The sequence below is a fragment of the Polychytrium aggregatum genome (assembly GCF_025602895.1).
Source record: "Polychytrium aggregatum strain JEL109 chromosome Unknown BJ171scaffold_166, whole genome shotgun sequence".
Taxonomy (NCBI): domain Eukaryota; kingdom Fungi; phylum Chytridiomycota; class Chytridiomycetes; order Polychytriales; genus Polychytrium; species Polychytrium aggregatum.
This window is the reverse complement of record NW_026516368.1, coordinates 1-15,256: the sequence shown is the minus strand read 5'-3', so window position 1 is coordinate 15,256 and position 15,256 is coordinate 1. Positions and strand designations below refer to the sequence as shown.

Below are 15,256 nucleotides of genomic sequence, written 5' to 3'. Positions count from 1 at the left end.
AGTGGGCGGGGGTTGCTCATGGCAGGGGCAGGCTCCAGGGACAGAGAGGAGAGTCGGTCGGCAAGAGAGGCGGGATCCAGCTTGAGGATCTAGAAAGAGGACAAACAGGACGAAAACAAGACGAGGATTTCCGATGCTACCATGTAACGTCCACTACTGGGACGTTGGGGCAAGACGGGGAGGGAGGGGGTACAAGACAAGACAGGACGGGGCAGAACAGGGCGGTGCTAGGCTACTCTAGCGGACGGGTGAGCTCGGGGAGCACTTACGTTTATTCACGATAAAACCGAACTCCAGACAAACGGGGGGAACGGGGGCAACCCGCAGGTATACCCTGCGGTGGCCTGCCTGCGGTGCGTGAAAACGCAAAGCGCAGCACAGGTCACGACCCACTGCGCCGCGCAGTACGCGCAGTACGCGCAGCACAGCGTCGGAGATACCATCTCCTACATTGTCTCAGGAAGAGGAATCGAAGTCGACCCCGCCAAGGTCAAGTCTGTGGTCGAGTGGCCGCCGCTCGCATGCGTCTCTGACGTGCAGTCGTTTCTCGGTCTCGTCAACTACTACCGCCGATTCATCCCCGATCTGGCGCGCACTGCCGGTCCACTCACAGACCTACTCCGCAAAGAGTGCCCCTTCGTGTGGGACCACCCACAACGCCAAGCGTTCGAGACCCTCAAGCACGCCTTGACGAACGCTCCTGTCCTCGCTGTGTTCGACCCGAACACGGATGTCTCCGTGCACACCGACGCCTCCGACTTTGCGGTGGGAGCTGTTTTGATGCAGGAGGGAAGGCCCGTTGCCTTCGAGTCGCGCAAACTGTCCCAACACGAGATCAACTATCCCGTGCACGAGAAGGAGCAGCTTGCGATCATCTACGCGCTGCAGAAGTTCCGAGTGTACCTCCACGGTACCGCCAAGCCCTTCAAGATTGTGACGGACCACCAGTCACTGCGTTACCTCGACACCAAGAAGAACCTGAGCCGACGCCAAGCGCGATGGATGGAGTTCCTCGCCGAGTACAACTACGAGGTTGTATACCAGAAAGGCAAACTCAATGTGGTGCCTGACGCACTGTCCCGACGCCCCGACTACCAATTGGCGTCACTGTACGAGTCGACTGTCAGTGTCGACAACACGATGCTGGATGTTGTCCGAGACAACATCGCCAACGACAAACAGTTCGGAGAACTGTTCCGAAAGGTGTCTAAGCTCCCCAAGGACGACGAATCATCCGAGTACACAGTGCGTGATGGCCTGCTCCTCCTGAAGAAGGACAGCCGTGTCTGTGTGCCGGACATTCCGTCGTTGAAGACCAAGTTGCTCCAAGAGGTCCACGACTCGCCCCTCGCTGGACACTTTGGAGTCGAGAAGACATACGACCGACTGGCCAAAGTCGCATACTGGCCTGGAATGAAGCGCACCGTCGAGAAGTACATCGAGTCCTGCCATACCTGCAAGATGGTCAAGTCACGCACGACCCGAGAGCAAGGATTGCTGCAACCCCTGCCTGTTCCCGACCGCCCCTGGACCAGCATGTCCATGGATCTCATCACGCATCTACCGACGACCAAGTTGGACCACGATGCAATCGCTGTCTTTGTCGACAGGTTCAGCAAGATGGCACACTTTGTGCCGTGCCAGACGACATGCTCCGCGCCTGACCTTGCACTGCTGTTCTTCAAGCATGTGTTCAAGCACCACGGCCTCCCAAAGTCCATCGTCAGTGATCGAGACCCCCGATTCACCTCCTTGTTTTGGACAAGTCTGTTCGACCATCTCGGCACCAAGCTGAACATGTCAACCTCGCACCACCAACAAACGGATGGACAGTCCGAGCGGACGATCCGCACCCTCGAGCAATACCTGAGGACATACGCCTCGACCAGCCAAGACGACTGGGACATACAGCTGAGTCATGCAGAGTTTGCATACAACACCGCCAAGTCGAGCACAACTGGCTTGAGCCCCTTTGAGGCGCTCTACGGATTCCAGCCTGATGTTCCCACCTCCTTGACACTGACCGAGTCCACGGCTGGATTGCCTCCCAAACCAAGTGCCTTTGTCAAAGATCATCAAGTCCGACACAAGATGATCGCCGACGCGCTCACGGATGCGCAACAAGTGATGGCGAAGTACTACGACCGCCGACACCAGGATGTCTCCTTTGAAGTTGGAGACCTTGTCTACCTGGACGCCGACAACATCAAGGTCCCCGAAGCCCAGTCAAAGAAGTTGTTGCCCAAGTACCGAGGACCGTTCAAGATAGCGGCCCGACCCAGTCCCCTCAACTACCTGTTGGACTTGCCACCTGGAAGCAAGCTCCATCCTGTCTTCCATGTGTCCAAGCTGCGTCGCCACACGACCCGCAGTCCAGCACAGTTCCCCGACGCCGACGAAGGTGTCCCGGACGACGCACCACTGGAAGACGACCTCGGACAATACTATACTCAAGAATATGAAGTCGAAAGGATCGTGAGGCACAAGAAAGTGGCTGATGGGTCACTTCGGTTTTATGTCAAGTGGGTTGGTTACCCACACTCGGGCAACACATGGCAAACACTGGAGGACTTGTCCCATGCACCCGAGGAGCTGAGTAAATACGGTAAACACCTCGAGGAGCCCCAAATAAAGAGCACACGCAGGGCTCCTCGCAGGAAGCCTTCTTAAGTGTGGGAGTGTAGGAGATGGTATCTCCGACGCTGTGCTGCGCGTACTGCGCGTACTGCGCGGCGCAGTGGGTCGTGACCTGTGCTGCGCTTTGCGTTTTCACGCACCGCAGGCAGGCCACCGCAGGGTATACCTGCGGGTTGCCCCCGTTCCCCCCGTTTGTCTGGAGTTCGGTTTTATCGTGAATAAACGTAAGTGCTCCCCGAGCTCACCCGTCCGCTAGAGTAGCCTAGCACCGCCCTGTTCTGCCCCGTCCTGTCTTGTCTTGTACCCCCTCCCTCCCCGTCTTGCCCCAACGTCCCAGTAGTGGACGTTACACGCCGAGGAGCAAGCCCGAATCGCGAAAGAAAAAGCCAAACGGAAGGGACTGTTCAAGTGGTTCCGCAAGTAGTGTGGGAAGAACGCAAGTGCAATTGGAATGTATTGCATGCGAATATCGAATACAGTGTCCGTATGCCGTGTGAATTTGGGCATAGGTCCGCCTCTGCCGCCGCCATATTTTCGTTCAAACCCGACCGTAATGGTCGTTGAAGCGAAGACCAATGAACCAGTCTCGCATGTGGCCGGAGCCACGGTGGTTCCAGACAGAGCTGGAGGTCTCAACTGGAGTGCCAGTTGGTGATGGGCGGCGGCAGAGGGCTTATCAAATCAAATCAACAGAGTCATGTTCCAGGAGTGGTTCCCATTTGAGTCGGGAGAGTATCGGGCTTGGTGGTCTTGGTGTCGCGAGCGATGCTCGAGTGGATCGATAGAGACAGGAATGGTCTCGGATGTGCCATGGATGGGCAGGAATGTCTTGAGGCGTCGATAGTGACGTGCGACGCGTAGTAATCGCGGAATGCGATGGATAGGATGGTTTGTGCCGGATGATAGCAGGCAATATAGGTAATATAGGCAATGTAGGTAATGATAGTATAGGCCGTAGAAGAGGCAGTATGGAGTAGGCAGTGGGCAATGGGCCAGAGGACGAAGGCCAGGAGGAGCATGATTGTGATTGTCATTTTTGGTTTCTGCGAATGGAACGTGCAGACTGGAGATGCCGAGTCATGTTAGCCATCGCACAGCATGACACACGGACATGCATGGAGTATCATCACGGAAGGAAATACACTTACGTTACGGTCTTGAGATTTGCTGCTGCCCAACTGCCTGGGGAGCAATCAGCACCCTCAGAACGAGCCGAATTTATGGGCCAGGAATCCCGCCAAAATCGACGCGCCAAATTCCAACCCGCCAACACCCACCAACACGAATCACTCCTGTAGGGTGTGCTCTTCCCGCCACTGGTCCCGCCAATCATGCCCGGCACTGCGGCGAATGGGGTGGATGCCATACCAGTGATTTCCATCTCTGCCCTGATCCCAACCTCCACCCGCGCTCCATAGTAGGATATTGATCCGGAGATGCTCGGGTATGTCCATTCTCCCTCCACAATCCGTGAGTTGTACGCTCTTGTGCATTAGATTTCCGGATTCATGGAGAGGGTGTGTCGGGGTTGTGCATTAGAATTCTGCATGGAGTGAGTGGTATTTGTACCTTCCTTGGATCTCAAGGAGTGATGTTATCGAGTGAGGGTGTAGTTGTATCGGTGCTGTGTATTAGAAATGGATTTTGTGGAGTGAGGGTCTTGTCGTCGTTGCCAGCTACCCAAAAATACAGAAAATTCAAAAAATTTCAATCTCTTTCTTGGCCGGGGGTTTCAGCCAGCTCATCCAGGACCCATGGAGTGAGACGGGTTTCAGAGCGAGCACAGCCACTCCATGAACCATGGAGACGTTTCGGGTCGTGTGTATTAGTGTGGATCACCCGTGCATCAGCTCTCGAGTGGGCGTGCATCAGGACGACAGAATTCTGCATTAGCCATGGAGTGGGCTGTGTATTTGATGTCCGACATCTCCCACACCACCATCGTGTAGCGGGGAGTACAGCTATGCATCAAAATACAAACAAATCGACCACACCACACAAAACCATGGCTCGATGGTGCCTACATCTGAAGAAGGGGTGCGTACTCCATTCACTGTGTGTAGCGCTCGCGAATGAGCCTCTCATAGTGAGACCAAAGAACAGCACCATTGCTCTTGACCATGATGGAGCGCTTGAGCAAGTCCATAAACACGGCTTGAACCTGTGGATCGTTTCTGGCTGCTGTGATGTCGTTCAGAGCGATCATATCAACCCAGTGGTCTGGGCGATCCCAGTTATGTGGTGCACTGGGGGAAATGCTGAGGATTTGCTGGCGTGCTATCTTGCTACCATCCCTGTACGCCATGAGCAGCCTATACTGATATGTAGCCTTGCAGGTCATCCATCGAGGGAAGCCAATCGAGTTCTTCATGCAGTAGACACTCAGAAGGTTCCTGTCCCTTTCAGGGAGACTGTGCCCCGACGATTCAGACAACCAATGCCAGATGGACGATGCATGGGGCGCATGTCGGATCCATCCATATCGGCAGATGTCGTAGATCTGCTGGACGCTGTCATGATAACCACTTCGAGCACATTCGACCAGGAGATCCAAGGCCCGGGTCGGGTTGGCATCAGTACCTCTGCCGAATCGATAGCATTCGTGGAAGGTGTACTTGATCTTCAATTTTGATGCGTCCAACGACTTGAGCCACTGAAAGTACGCCTGGGCGATCTCGACAGATGGTCCCCTGAGAAAGATGTTCCTATGATCAACGAGGAAGTCGTCGAGTGCCTCGGATCGGTTGGTCAAGACGGAAAGGCATTTGCTGTGGATTTCGCCATCGCAGAACCCGTTCTCGACGACCCACATCGCAGTGGGGATATGCTTGGCCTCGAGGAGTCGCTGCACGATATGGGATTCGGGGTTGCCAAGGCGGGTGTGGCATGCGACTCGGACGAACTCGGCCGAGACCTCGTATTTCGGAATGGTCTTGAGCCACTTGACGTCGAAGGCGACTGGCCCGGTGGGGAAATACTTGACCAGTTGGACGCAGTCATCGGAGAGGAGTCTGGTGTGGTGTTGCTTGTTGAACCACTCGGCCCAGATGCGAATCCCCACGGTCTTGGTCGAGAGCAGAGCCCTCACGTCGCTGGAAGTTGCCTTGAGCTTCGCGAGACTGCAAGCGGGGAGCATCTCGATCAGCTCAGGGATCGAGAGGACGGCCAGGAGGATGGGGTAGGTCTCTTCGATTCCCAAGGAGATCAGCTGCTCATGGAGGCGCTGGCGCTTGGTAGCCCGGGTGCTCATCGAGCGGGTGATGCGCTTGGTAACCAGGGAGGACATGGTGATGAAGGAGAGGTGCTCCAGCGACGCACACCAGGTCCCTCATATACCCTATACCCAGCGGCGCCGCTGGGGCGATTGTGCCTGTCAGAGAGGGTGTCACTCGAATTCCTGTCAGAGAGGATGTCACTCGACTTCCTGTCAGCCATGACAGATTGCCCCAATCCTGCTAGTCAGTCACGTGTCCAAAATAGAGAATCCAGCATGGAGTGTGTGTGTGCCACTACCGATCTCCAACGAGCATCACCCCCACTCCACGATTCGTGAGTTGTTCGCTCCTGTGCATTAGATTCCTGGATTCATGGAGGGGGTATGTCTGTGTTGTGCATTAGATTTTGTATGGAGTGAGTGCTATTTGTACCTTCATTGGTTCTCAAGGAGTGATGTTGTCGAGTGAGGGTGTGGTTGTGTCGGTGCTGTGCATTAGAAATGAGTTTCGTGGAGTGAGGGTCTTGTCGTCGTTGCCAGCTACCCAAAAATACAGAAAATTCAAAAAACATCATTGTCAATCCTGGCCAGAGGTTTCAGCCAGCTCATCCAGGACCCATGGAGTGAGGTGGGTTTCAGAGCGAACAAGACCACTCCATGAACCATGGAGACGTTTCGGGTCGTGTGTATTAGTGTGGATCACCCGTGCATCAGCTCTCGAGTGGGCGTGCATCAGGACGACAGAATTCTGCATTAGCCATGGAGTGGGCTGTGTATTTGATGTCCGACATCTCCCACACCACCATCGTGTAGCGGGGAGTGTAGCTGTCCAGCCCATCACATATTCACCACCTCCCCATCATCCTCCTCCGTCCTTGGCGCACCCAGCCAGCCCCTCAGTTCCCGCATCAGCGTGCGCAGCTGGTTGAAGCGAGCGGCCGACATGGTCTTGTTCATGAGGATCTCCGAGGCGGCGTCGGTGTAGAGGCCAAAGATTCGCTTGTACACCCGGTTCGAGTCGATCGGGACTGAAGAAGTCGTCAAGGCAAACTTTGCCTCGACGATGTCGTCGTTGAGATCGCAGGACTGGTCGTCAACGAAATCGAGCAAGTCGTTGAATCGTGCGCTGGCCGTGTCGGTGCGCTCGAGCTTGATGCGCTTGGCCTTGCCGACGGAGCCCCTGGTGTCCGGGGTAGGCGGGGACTCGAACAGGACGGGCGAACGTTGGCGGTTGTAGATGAACGAGGAAGACATGATCGATGAAGGTGGTGAACGAGGACCAGCGGCACCAGCGGCACCGGCGGCCCTTTTGTACCTGGTCGGTGCTATCGGACACTGCAAAGTCCGTGGTGCCCCATCTAGTTGGCGTGGACGGTGGCCTTGCCTTTCCCCTTCCCGTCGATCACCTGGTCGTGTGCCCCGTTGTCTTCAGGCGGAGCTTCAAAGGCAGGGGGCTTGAATGGTGCGATCTCGAATGCGGGGAGTGGCAGTGACTCGGCGTGCTTCCGCTCCTCATCCGGCATCTCATTGTACCGCTCGATCATGCCTTCCAGCTCGCGCTGGCGATACTCCAGCACAGACGCCAGACGCTTGATATCGAACCACAGAGACACCGTCTCCTTCTCGGGAGGGACTGGGATCGGCCCCGTCGTGGACTTGAGCGCTTCGATGTGCTCGTTGAAGGCCTTGGTCGACTCCTTCACATGCTTCTTGTGCTCGTTGATCAGCTCGGTCAGCTGCGACTGCACATAGTTGACGTCGGGGACTTCGAGCGGATTGTCCACCCACGGGACCCAGCGGCCCACCGGCATCACAAAGACGTCGAAGGAAGGGTCCGTGTTGCGAATGGCGTGGGCCAGCGACTTTGCATCGTCCAGGGTATCGGTCACTCCCCGCAGCTTGAACGCTTGAATGCTGCACTTGTTTCGGGGGTTCAGCGGAGATACCATCGAGATGCACGCAAAGCGCTGGCCGGGGATCGGGGCATCGTCGTGGGGAAGAACGGTGGACATGTTTTGGTTTGTGTGTTGTCGTCGGATAACATAGACCGGGGGAAATTAGTAGTCGTCGTAGAACGCGCCTTCAGTGTCGTCGTAGATCGTTTCGTCGACCGGACCTGCTCCGGCCATGATGGACGACGCATAGAGGTTGTATGGATTGAATTGATAAAAGAGACCAGGGGATGCCGCGGGTGTGCTGGTGGACAGGATCGATGTCGTTGGATAGAGCGATTCACTGTCGAGCAGCGGCTTCAAATCGTGGCTTTCGATGAGCTCGTCGAGTGCGTTGTCGATGTGGTATTGGTCCACGCCAAAGAGCGAGGGTGTGAAGTTGGTGTTGTTCAGCGGGGTGCTGCGAATATACGGCGACTTGTCAAAGAGGCTGCGCATTGGCTCGGCCGGTGTCGTCCGCTGCTTCATCAGCTTGACGTGCATGCCGATGATGTCCTTGAGGACCGTTTTCAGATCGCGGTTGCCGATCGAGGGCTGAGTACGGGCGGCCCAGGGCGAGTTGCCGCTGGAATAAGAGAGACGGTGTCGCAGGGGTGCAAAATCCGATTCAGTAAGGGTCGGGCCCGGCGAGCTGGTGTAGGTGTCGTCGTCGTCGTCGTTGGTTGGCTTCTGTGTTAGGTTCAGGGGGGTTGCGGGCATGCTGGGTGGTGGGGTGTACGTCGTCTGTGCTGAACTTGTTCCTGAAGCGGTCAATGGTGGGGGAATAGATTCACCGACCCGAAAATTAGATGCATTGGTTTTGGTTTTGTTGTCGGTCAAAGCTGGACCACTGTAGCCTGGAAGTGTATCTGCGGTTGGGACTGGATTTACTGTGGGTGGGTTTGGATGGTGTTCCGTGGACGATGGTACACTCGTGCTAGGACGTCGACTTGGTGGTTTAGGGCGTGCATTTGCATCGGTAATGGCGGTTGCAACTCTTCTTGATAATTCGTCGTACTTGTTGTCGTAGTCGATGATCAAACCTTCGACTTGTGCAATCCTCATGTCAAGCCATGCTGTCCCGAGCTCGCTAGCAACCTCCAGCCTTTCGGGCGAAATGGTAGTCGATTGACTTTTTAATTTGTTATAATCAGCCCTGGCCTTACTCATGGCAACATTGTTACTGACCAGTCGAGCTTGAAATAGAGTGAGCCAGTCCAAGTCATCGTCCGCGGGCATATGCTCGTTGAACTCTTTCACGAGATCTTCATGCATATTATCGCTCAGCGTAAGTGGTTGCTCGTATTTTGTGAGATAGGTTTGATAATGTTTATCCTGATTCTTTAGTTTGTCTCGCAAACTCTGGGTAGTGGTGTTTAAATCCCTCAAATGCACCTTGAGCTCGTTTGAAAATCTTAGGATGTTTACTTCCCAATTTTTAATAAACTTGACTGCAGTGTCTGCTCCAGGGAGTGTCTTCAACGATTGTGGGTTGGATTGAAATAAGACTTGAATATCGACATCGAGGACTCCTTGGATAATTTTGATTTCTCTATCAATCTCATCAATGGCGTCGTTGATAGTCTGAGGGTTGTACTCGTTAGATTTCAATGCAGCCTCGAGCTTTTCCTTGAGCTTTGGTATATAGTTTTTAGCGGTATCGACTTTTGTTTCAACTCGCTCAAACGCAACAATAACGTCGTTAATGTGGTTATACGTGGGTGGGATAATCGAACCTTGATCAGTCTGCATTGTACCGCGGATGGGTGATGAATCAGTGTCCATTGATGTGTTTTGGTTTGCTGGGTGCGTACTCTGAGAGCCTGTGGCAGGGTTGCCAAATGTGACACCTCCTGGGTTGGGAAACCCGAATAGGGGTTGATGAATTATCGGATCTGATCTCCGTCTTTCAAGAGGAGGGCCGGTGCGGCCGAATGGCATCATACTGGGATGTCCAAATGATATGGGTGGTGGAGCTGCATTGGATGGGCCAGCTGCATTGGGTGGTTGGGGGAATGAAGTCGGTTGTGTTTGAAGAGTAGCCCATGGATTGGTTGGTGCGAGTGGTGCAGGTACATTGGATGGTCCTGTGGCTGGAGTGTTTGGATTATGAAGTAAACCCACTTGTTTCAAGAGATCCAACTCCCTTTTATATTCAGGATCAGAAGCCGCAAGGCGTTCTCGGTCTTCCCAAGAGTTGACTTGCTTGGCATAATAGGCCAATTCATCAAGGTCATCTTTGAAAACGGCAGATTTTGGAGCCATCAGAAGGGTTTGTATTTACAAAGAAAAAAATGACGACTCGTAAATTCCGCAAAATACATAATGCGATATGAGCATCCATCCATATGATGATGAACATGACGCGATTGTGCAAAGTTTCCTCAACCATAACGGAGAGAATATACGGTGGATATCACAACCAACCCCTCCCGTTTTCAGCGTAGAATGGACTATCGATTGTAGTCATTCAGAATGTTTTAAAGATTTGATCGCATGTGGGTGGTTTCAAATCAATCAATTCTGGGAAATAATACATTTTGTTAATATTCCGATCACCAATGAAATAGAAATTGTGTGATACACATTACTTACTCCTTGATTATTTTGTTCCAATGAATACGGTTGAGAAACTCCATCACGAGTCGTCATATATTGATTTGATGAAGTCGGTTGTGTTTGAAGAGTAGCCCATGGATTGGTTGGTGCGAGTGGTGCAGGTGCATTGGATGGTCCTGCGGCTGGAGTGTTTGGATTATGAAGTAAACCCACTTGTATCAAGAGATCCAACTCCCTTTTATATTCAGGATCAGAAGCCGCAAGGCGTTCTCGGTCTTCCCAAGAGTTGACTTGCTTGGCATAATAGGCCAATTCTTCGAGGTCATCGGCGAAATTCTGAGGCTTGGTCGACATATTTTGTTGGTGTTATCGGGGCTGAGCAATAAAAATCACACTTGTTTTACTTGGTATTGAATGAAAATGAGCGGGTGAGGGAACGCTTTAAGTACCTATCGAGCTGGATCTGGAGGTGCTGTGGGATCGTGTACGAGAGATATAAATCATAAAGGAATCACTCATTGCGTTTTTCAACATCCCAAAATAATCTCAAGCCTCATCAAGGCCATCTTAAACAATGTCCGAGCCTGTCCTTATCGTCTCCGAGCACGCGCCCCAAACATCCCCAGCCCACCCTTCAGAAATCGCCCCTGCCGCACCAGCTGACGCAAACACCGAGCCCGAGTTTGCCCCAATCATCCCGCTGAACAAGGTGTTGATTACGAATACGGATGAGCTCGGGATCTTCGACCAATCCCGTATCCTTGCCTATTTCAAGCGCCTCAACTCTTTCTCTCATCTCTACACAAAGGACGAGGTCACGGTGGAGCTCCTTGAGTCCATCGAGCGCGAGCTGCTTTCCCACGACGAGGTATCCACCTACTGTCGCCTTTACCACGACGAGCCCGACTCACCCGTCACCCTTGAGCAGTTCGCCGCCACCCTCGAGCACTATAACCCCGAGAACTTTGTTGGGCAGATCATGCCCCGAGTGGAAAACACACGCTTCTACACGGTCGTCAAAACCTTCATTGAGTGGTCTCACAAGATTGGCAAAACAAAGAGTGTCCCCGACTTCATCGCCTCCGCCCACTGGAAGGGGGCCCTCGACACAAGCGACTTTGTCGTGAGTCAGATCATCCAGATCCTTCACCAGTCCCCCTTCGGAACGGACACACCAGTAAAACGCTCGCAACTCCCGACCCACGTGTACGAGTTCCTTAACCGGGTCTGGAAGTTTATCGCTCATCAACAAGCAACTACGGAGGCGCAGGTCTCTGACGCCACCATGACTTGTTAGAATCTGAAGGTCTTTCCTTTTCACTCTTGTCGAGTCGAAACGAAGGAATCGGGTTGCGCAAGCGTCCTACCTCATGACTCGATATCAAGGGGGCTTGGCGGTGCCTTCACTGCTTCGCCTTCCAGCAAGACGCTTGACCCAACCGACTCTGTCGCCGACGATCAAGCCCGAGCCATTCACTCCCTCCACGATGAACTCAAGTTCAACATCGCCCTTGCCCAGGACACCCAGGTCAAGTTCTACGACCCCGGCCACTCCCCTTCCCCTCCGTTCGAGGTTGGAGACCGCGTTTGGCTCTCCGGCAGGAACATCAAGACCCAGCGACCCACGGCCAAGCTCGACTACACCAAGCTCGGGTCGTTCAAGATCGCCGCTCAAGTCGGTTCCCGCGCTTTCAAGTCGGACTTGCCCTCGTCCATGTGCATTCACCCCGTCTTCCACGTCTCCCTCCTCGAGCCAGCCGCCGACGACAAGTTCCCAGGTCGAACCATCCCGCCCCTCCATCCATCCAAGTCGACGGCCACGACGAATGGGAAGTCGAACAGATCCTGGACTCCAGGCTGTTCCGAGGCAAGCTCCAGTATCTTGTGCACTGGCGTGGCTACATGGTGATGGATTGCACCTGGGAGCCACTGCATCAGGCGTCGATGAACGCAACCATTGTACATGGGCGCCATTTTGAATGACGCCCATACGGTAGCGGGATTTGGAGTGATTTTTTTTCATCGGCGATAGAAAAGTGGCTCACAGACACAGCTATGGACAGCTACTCGAACGAAACTGAGCAGGTTAGCCCCGATCCCATCAACTTCAAGGCTCTGGGGGAAGCAGACCGATACGTTGGATCGCCGGCTCCCCCAGCCAAGGCTCCCTATGACTTCCGAATCACGCAACCCGGTGAGAATTCGCGATACTCAACCCGCACTTCCAAGCGCAGGCGCGAGAATCTGAGTGATCTGATTACCAAGCGTCGCTACAACAAACGATCAGAGTCAACTGGGGTTACTGAAACCCAACCCGATGCGGACGACTCCAAAGCTGATTGCGTTGAAGTGGTAGTCGGTATCATTGCCGATGGGGAAGACATACCCGATGAAGATGAAAAACATGATTCGGTCGGTGGAGATGAATCACCTGAAGACAATCAAAGTGGTGCTGGATATGACCCTGCCACGGGTATGTTCACTGGGTCCGATGCTGAGTTGGTTAACATCGCTAATGAACAGCGAGGAACGATTGTTGCATTAACGCAAGATGTTGAGTATTTGAAGAAGCGATTGATTGAAGATATGCTCCCAACACTGAGCATTTTTCTTTCAACAAAGGAATACTCTGTTTCATCACAACATGTATTTATAGCTTCACTGATTCTTCCAGATAATTACCCTGATAATATGAGCCCTCAATTAGCAGCTATGGTTTCTACAATCATGAATATGAAACAATACCTGAATAAATTCGTCGCATCCACGATGTCTCATGATGCCGACGCCAAAAAAATACGGACGCGTGGACAAGATATAATTTCGTTTGTCTTGCGGCTTTATAGAGAAACCCTTTTAGGACTTGGTTTGCCGATGGATGGAACAACAACACCTTTCACCGTTGAGCTATATAATGGGATCCGCAATTTTCAGTCGTTTTTCTTTTATTTTACACATTCACAGCTAGGGATGCTCCATTATCTCACTATGAATGGCGTCAACTCCGAGAGGGTAATTTATGAAAATATCATCAACCAACTCGCCGCCAACCACGGAATGAGTATTGACTGGAATGGCCCCGTCCAACCGCAACACCAACACCACCACCAACACCAACTCCAAACCCAACCCCAAGTCTGAGCCACCTGCCCACCGCCTCACCCCTCAACTCCAAGCCCACCCCCATCTTCTCCATCTCCAAATACACAACCATGCAGCCAAGTGTGCAGTCAAAATGGAGAACAGGCAGCAGCTATCCCTAACACCATCTCCTATTGAGGAGCGGTGTACCGCACCATGACCTGGATGTAGTGCACATCGGTCCCGGCTGCCTGGAACTGCAGCAAGCACGAGTCGCTGCTGGCCACTCCACAGACCAGCAGGTTCTGCAGGATGACATACGTGTCCGTCCATCCACTCGCGCATGCGATCACATCGTATGCGTTGGTGAGGGGGCTCGTCATGCCCGGCAGCGAGAACATGAATGTGCACTGGATATTGGCCGCACTCGGGGTCACCTGGAACACAACGCTCAGCAGCACCTCGTTGAGGGTGTTGATCACTTTCGAATTCGACACCACCACCGATGTCGCATTGAATATACTCGCCACGCCGACCGTAGGCTCTACGATCACCGTCCCATTCCATGCCAACCCGCCGTTCAGAGCCAGATTGCCGTTGATCGTGACATCCCCGTCGATCGTAGCGCTCTTCGCATACGACACATCCTGGTTAAACGTCGCTGGAGCCTGGATCGTCACAGCCGAGTTTGTTGCCTCGATGACGCCGCTCTGGAGCATGAGGGTACCGCCGGACGTCGCTGTGTTGATGGCATCCGTAGCCACCGCCGGAGCCGTGATGGAAGACGACAGCGTCACCGTCGGCCCCGTCAGCGTGCTCTGGAACGAGATGCTGCTGCCCATGAGCGAGCTGGTGTAGATGGTCGGTGCATTCAACGTGGTGGATGTGAGCGTCGTGATGCTTCCGACAGGGCACTGCAACGATGTCGACAGCACCAGGGTATCTGCCGTCGCCGCAGACACTGAGAGCGTCTGTGACTCGACGAGTGTCGACTGGAGATGTGGAATCACGGCGTGATCGGTGTAGATCTGAGCATATCCATTGAGTCCGAGATAGCTGCCAGACGGCGCAACGACCGACCCCACCTGCAACGGCACACCCAGAACCGCCAGCGACGACCCAACTGTGAGCAGATTCTGAGTGACCAGCGCTCCACCCACAGTGCATAGGACGCTGCCGTCTGTATCTGTAAAGTTGGTCCTGCCCGTTCCTCCATTGCCGATCGACAGCGGCCCTCCAGCCCAGTTCGAGTCCCCAACGGTGTTTTGCAGCGCAATGGTGCCGAGCGATAAGTTGGCTCGCACCTGGCTCGGGGTCTGCCGGGCATAGACACCAGTCGCCGTAGCCACGATCATGTCCTGGGCATTCGGAGTGCCTGTCGCCGTGAGCAAGTCGAGCACATTCGAATAGGCCTGCACATCGGTCTCGATCGCCAGCCCGAGTTCAGCCCGAAGCTGAGCACCCGCAATCGGCCGAGGCACACCATTGGAATCGGCAATGACCACAGACCCGGCCGTATACCCTGGAGTCGACACAAACGCACCGCCGCCGCTGGACACATAGACCATACCGTTGCTCGTGAATGCCGCCGCCCTCGACCCGGTTCCTCCCTGGCTGATGGAGAGCGGGTTCATGAGCTCGATGTGGTCCGAGAACACCGACAACGACGAGTTGACCACGAGCGCCGTTGCGCCTGTATTGGGCACGATGGGCAGCCCGGAGAGATAGAGGGTCTGGATGCTCGAGTCGTATGTGAGATTCGACGAGTTTTCGAGTGGGCCTGTGCTCGAGGACGACGACCCATAGACCAGACTTTTTGGATTGACCTGGTGAT

The 15,256-nt window shown here is 54.0% G+C and overlaps 6 protein-coding genes across 6 annotated transcripts; 1 reads left to right on the top strand and 5 right to left on the bottom strand.

Moving 5' to 3' along the window:
* Positions 1 to 3,231: 3,231 nt before the first annotated feature.
* On the bottom strand, positions 3,232 to 4,123 carry BJ171DRAFT_87834 (uncharacterized protein). The gene is made up of 2 exons (XM_053115961.1): positions 3,786 to 4,123; positions 3,232 to 3,700 (listed from the first exon to the last, which is right to left on the bottom strand). The coding sequence occupies exons 1-2, from the start codon at positions 4,016 to 4,018 to the stop codon at positions 3,319 to 3,321; spliced, it is 615 nt and encodes a 204-aa protein (XP_052961524.1). The 5' UTR covers positions 4,019 to 4,123; the 3' UTR covers positions 3,232 to 3,318.
* Positions 4,124 to 4,687: 564 nt separating this feature from the next.
* Positions 4,688 to 6,384, bottom strand: BJ171DRAFT_575010 (uncharacterized protein; the record flags this gene model as incomplete). The annotated part of the gene is made up of 2 exons (XM_053113731.1): positions 6,285 to 6,384; positions 4,688 to 6,061 (listed from the first exon to the last, which is right to left on the bottom strand). Exon 2 carries the CDS (start codon positions 5,921 to 5,923, stop codon positions 4,688 to 4,690), a length of 1,236 nt encoding a protein of 411 aa, XP_052961523.1. The 5' UTR covers positions 5,924 to 6,061; positions 6,285 to 6,384.
* BJ171DRAFT_591881 (uncharacterized protein) lies at positions 6,297 to 7,105 on the bottom strand (the record flags this gene model as incomplete). Its single annotated transcript, XM_053114507.1, has 2 exons — positions 6,297 to 6,391; positions 6,736 to 7,105. The coding sequence occupies 2 exons, from the start codon at positions 7,103 to 7,105 to the stop codon at positions 6,297 to 6,299; spliced, it is 465 nt and encodes a 154-aa protein (XP_052961522.1).
* Positions 7,106 to 7,209: 104 nt separating this feature from the next.
* On the bottom strand, positions 7,210 to 7,863 carry BJ171DRAFT_617489 (uncharacterized protein; the record flags this gene model as incomplete). Its single annotated transcript, XM_053115376.1, has 1 exon — positions 7,210 to 7,863. One exon carries the CDS (start codon positions 7,861 to 7,863, stop codon positions 7,210 to 7,212), a length of 654 nt encoding a protein of 217 aa, XP_052961521.1.
* Positions 7,864 to 10,915: 3,052 nt separating this feature from the next.
* On the top strand, positions 10,916 to 11,638 carry BJ171DRAFT_482638 (uncharacterized protein; the record flags this gene model as incomplete). Its single annotated transcript, XM_053108958.1, has 1 exon — positions 10,916 to 11,638. The coding sequence occupies one exon, from the start codon at positions 10,916 to 10,918 to the stop codon at positions 11,636 to 11,638; it is 723 nt and encodes a 240-aa protein (XP_052961520.1).
* A 1,856-nt stretch (positions 11,639 to 13,494) lies between these two features.
* On the bottom strand, positions 13,495 to 15,251 carry BJ171DRAFT_617478 (uncharacterized protein; the record flags this gene model as incomplete). Its single annotated transcript, XM_053115375.1, has 1 exon — positions 13,495 to 15,251. A coding segment is annotated over one exon (1,638 nt), but the record flags the coding sequence as incomplete, so codon positions are not given.
* Between the last annotated feature and the right edge of the window lie 5 nt (positions 15,252 to 15,256).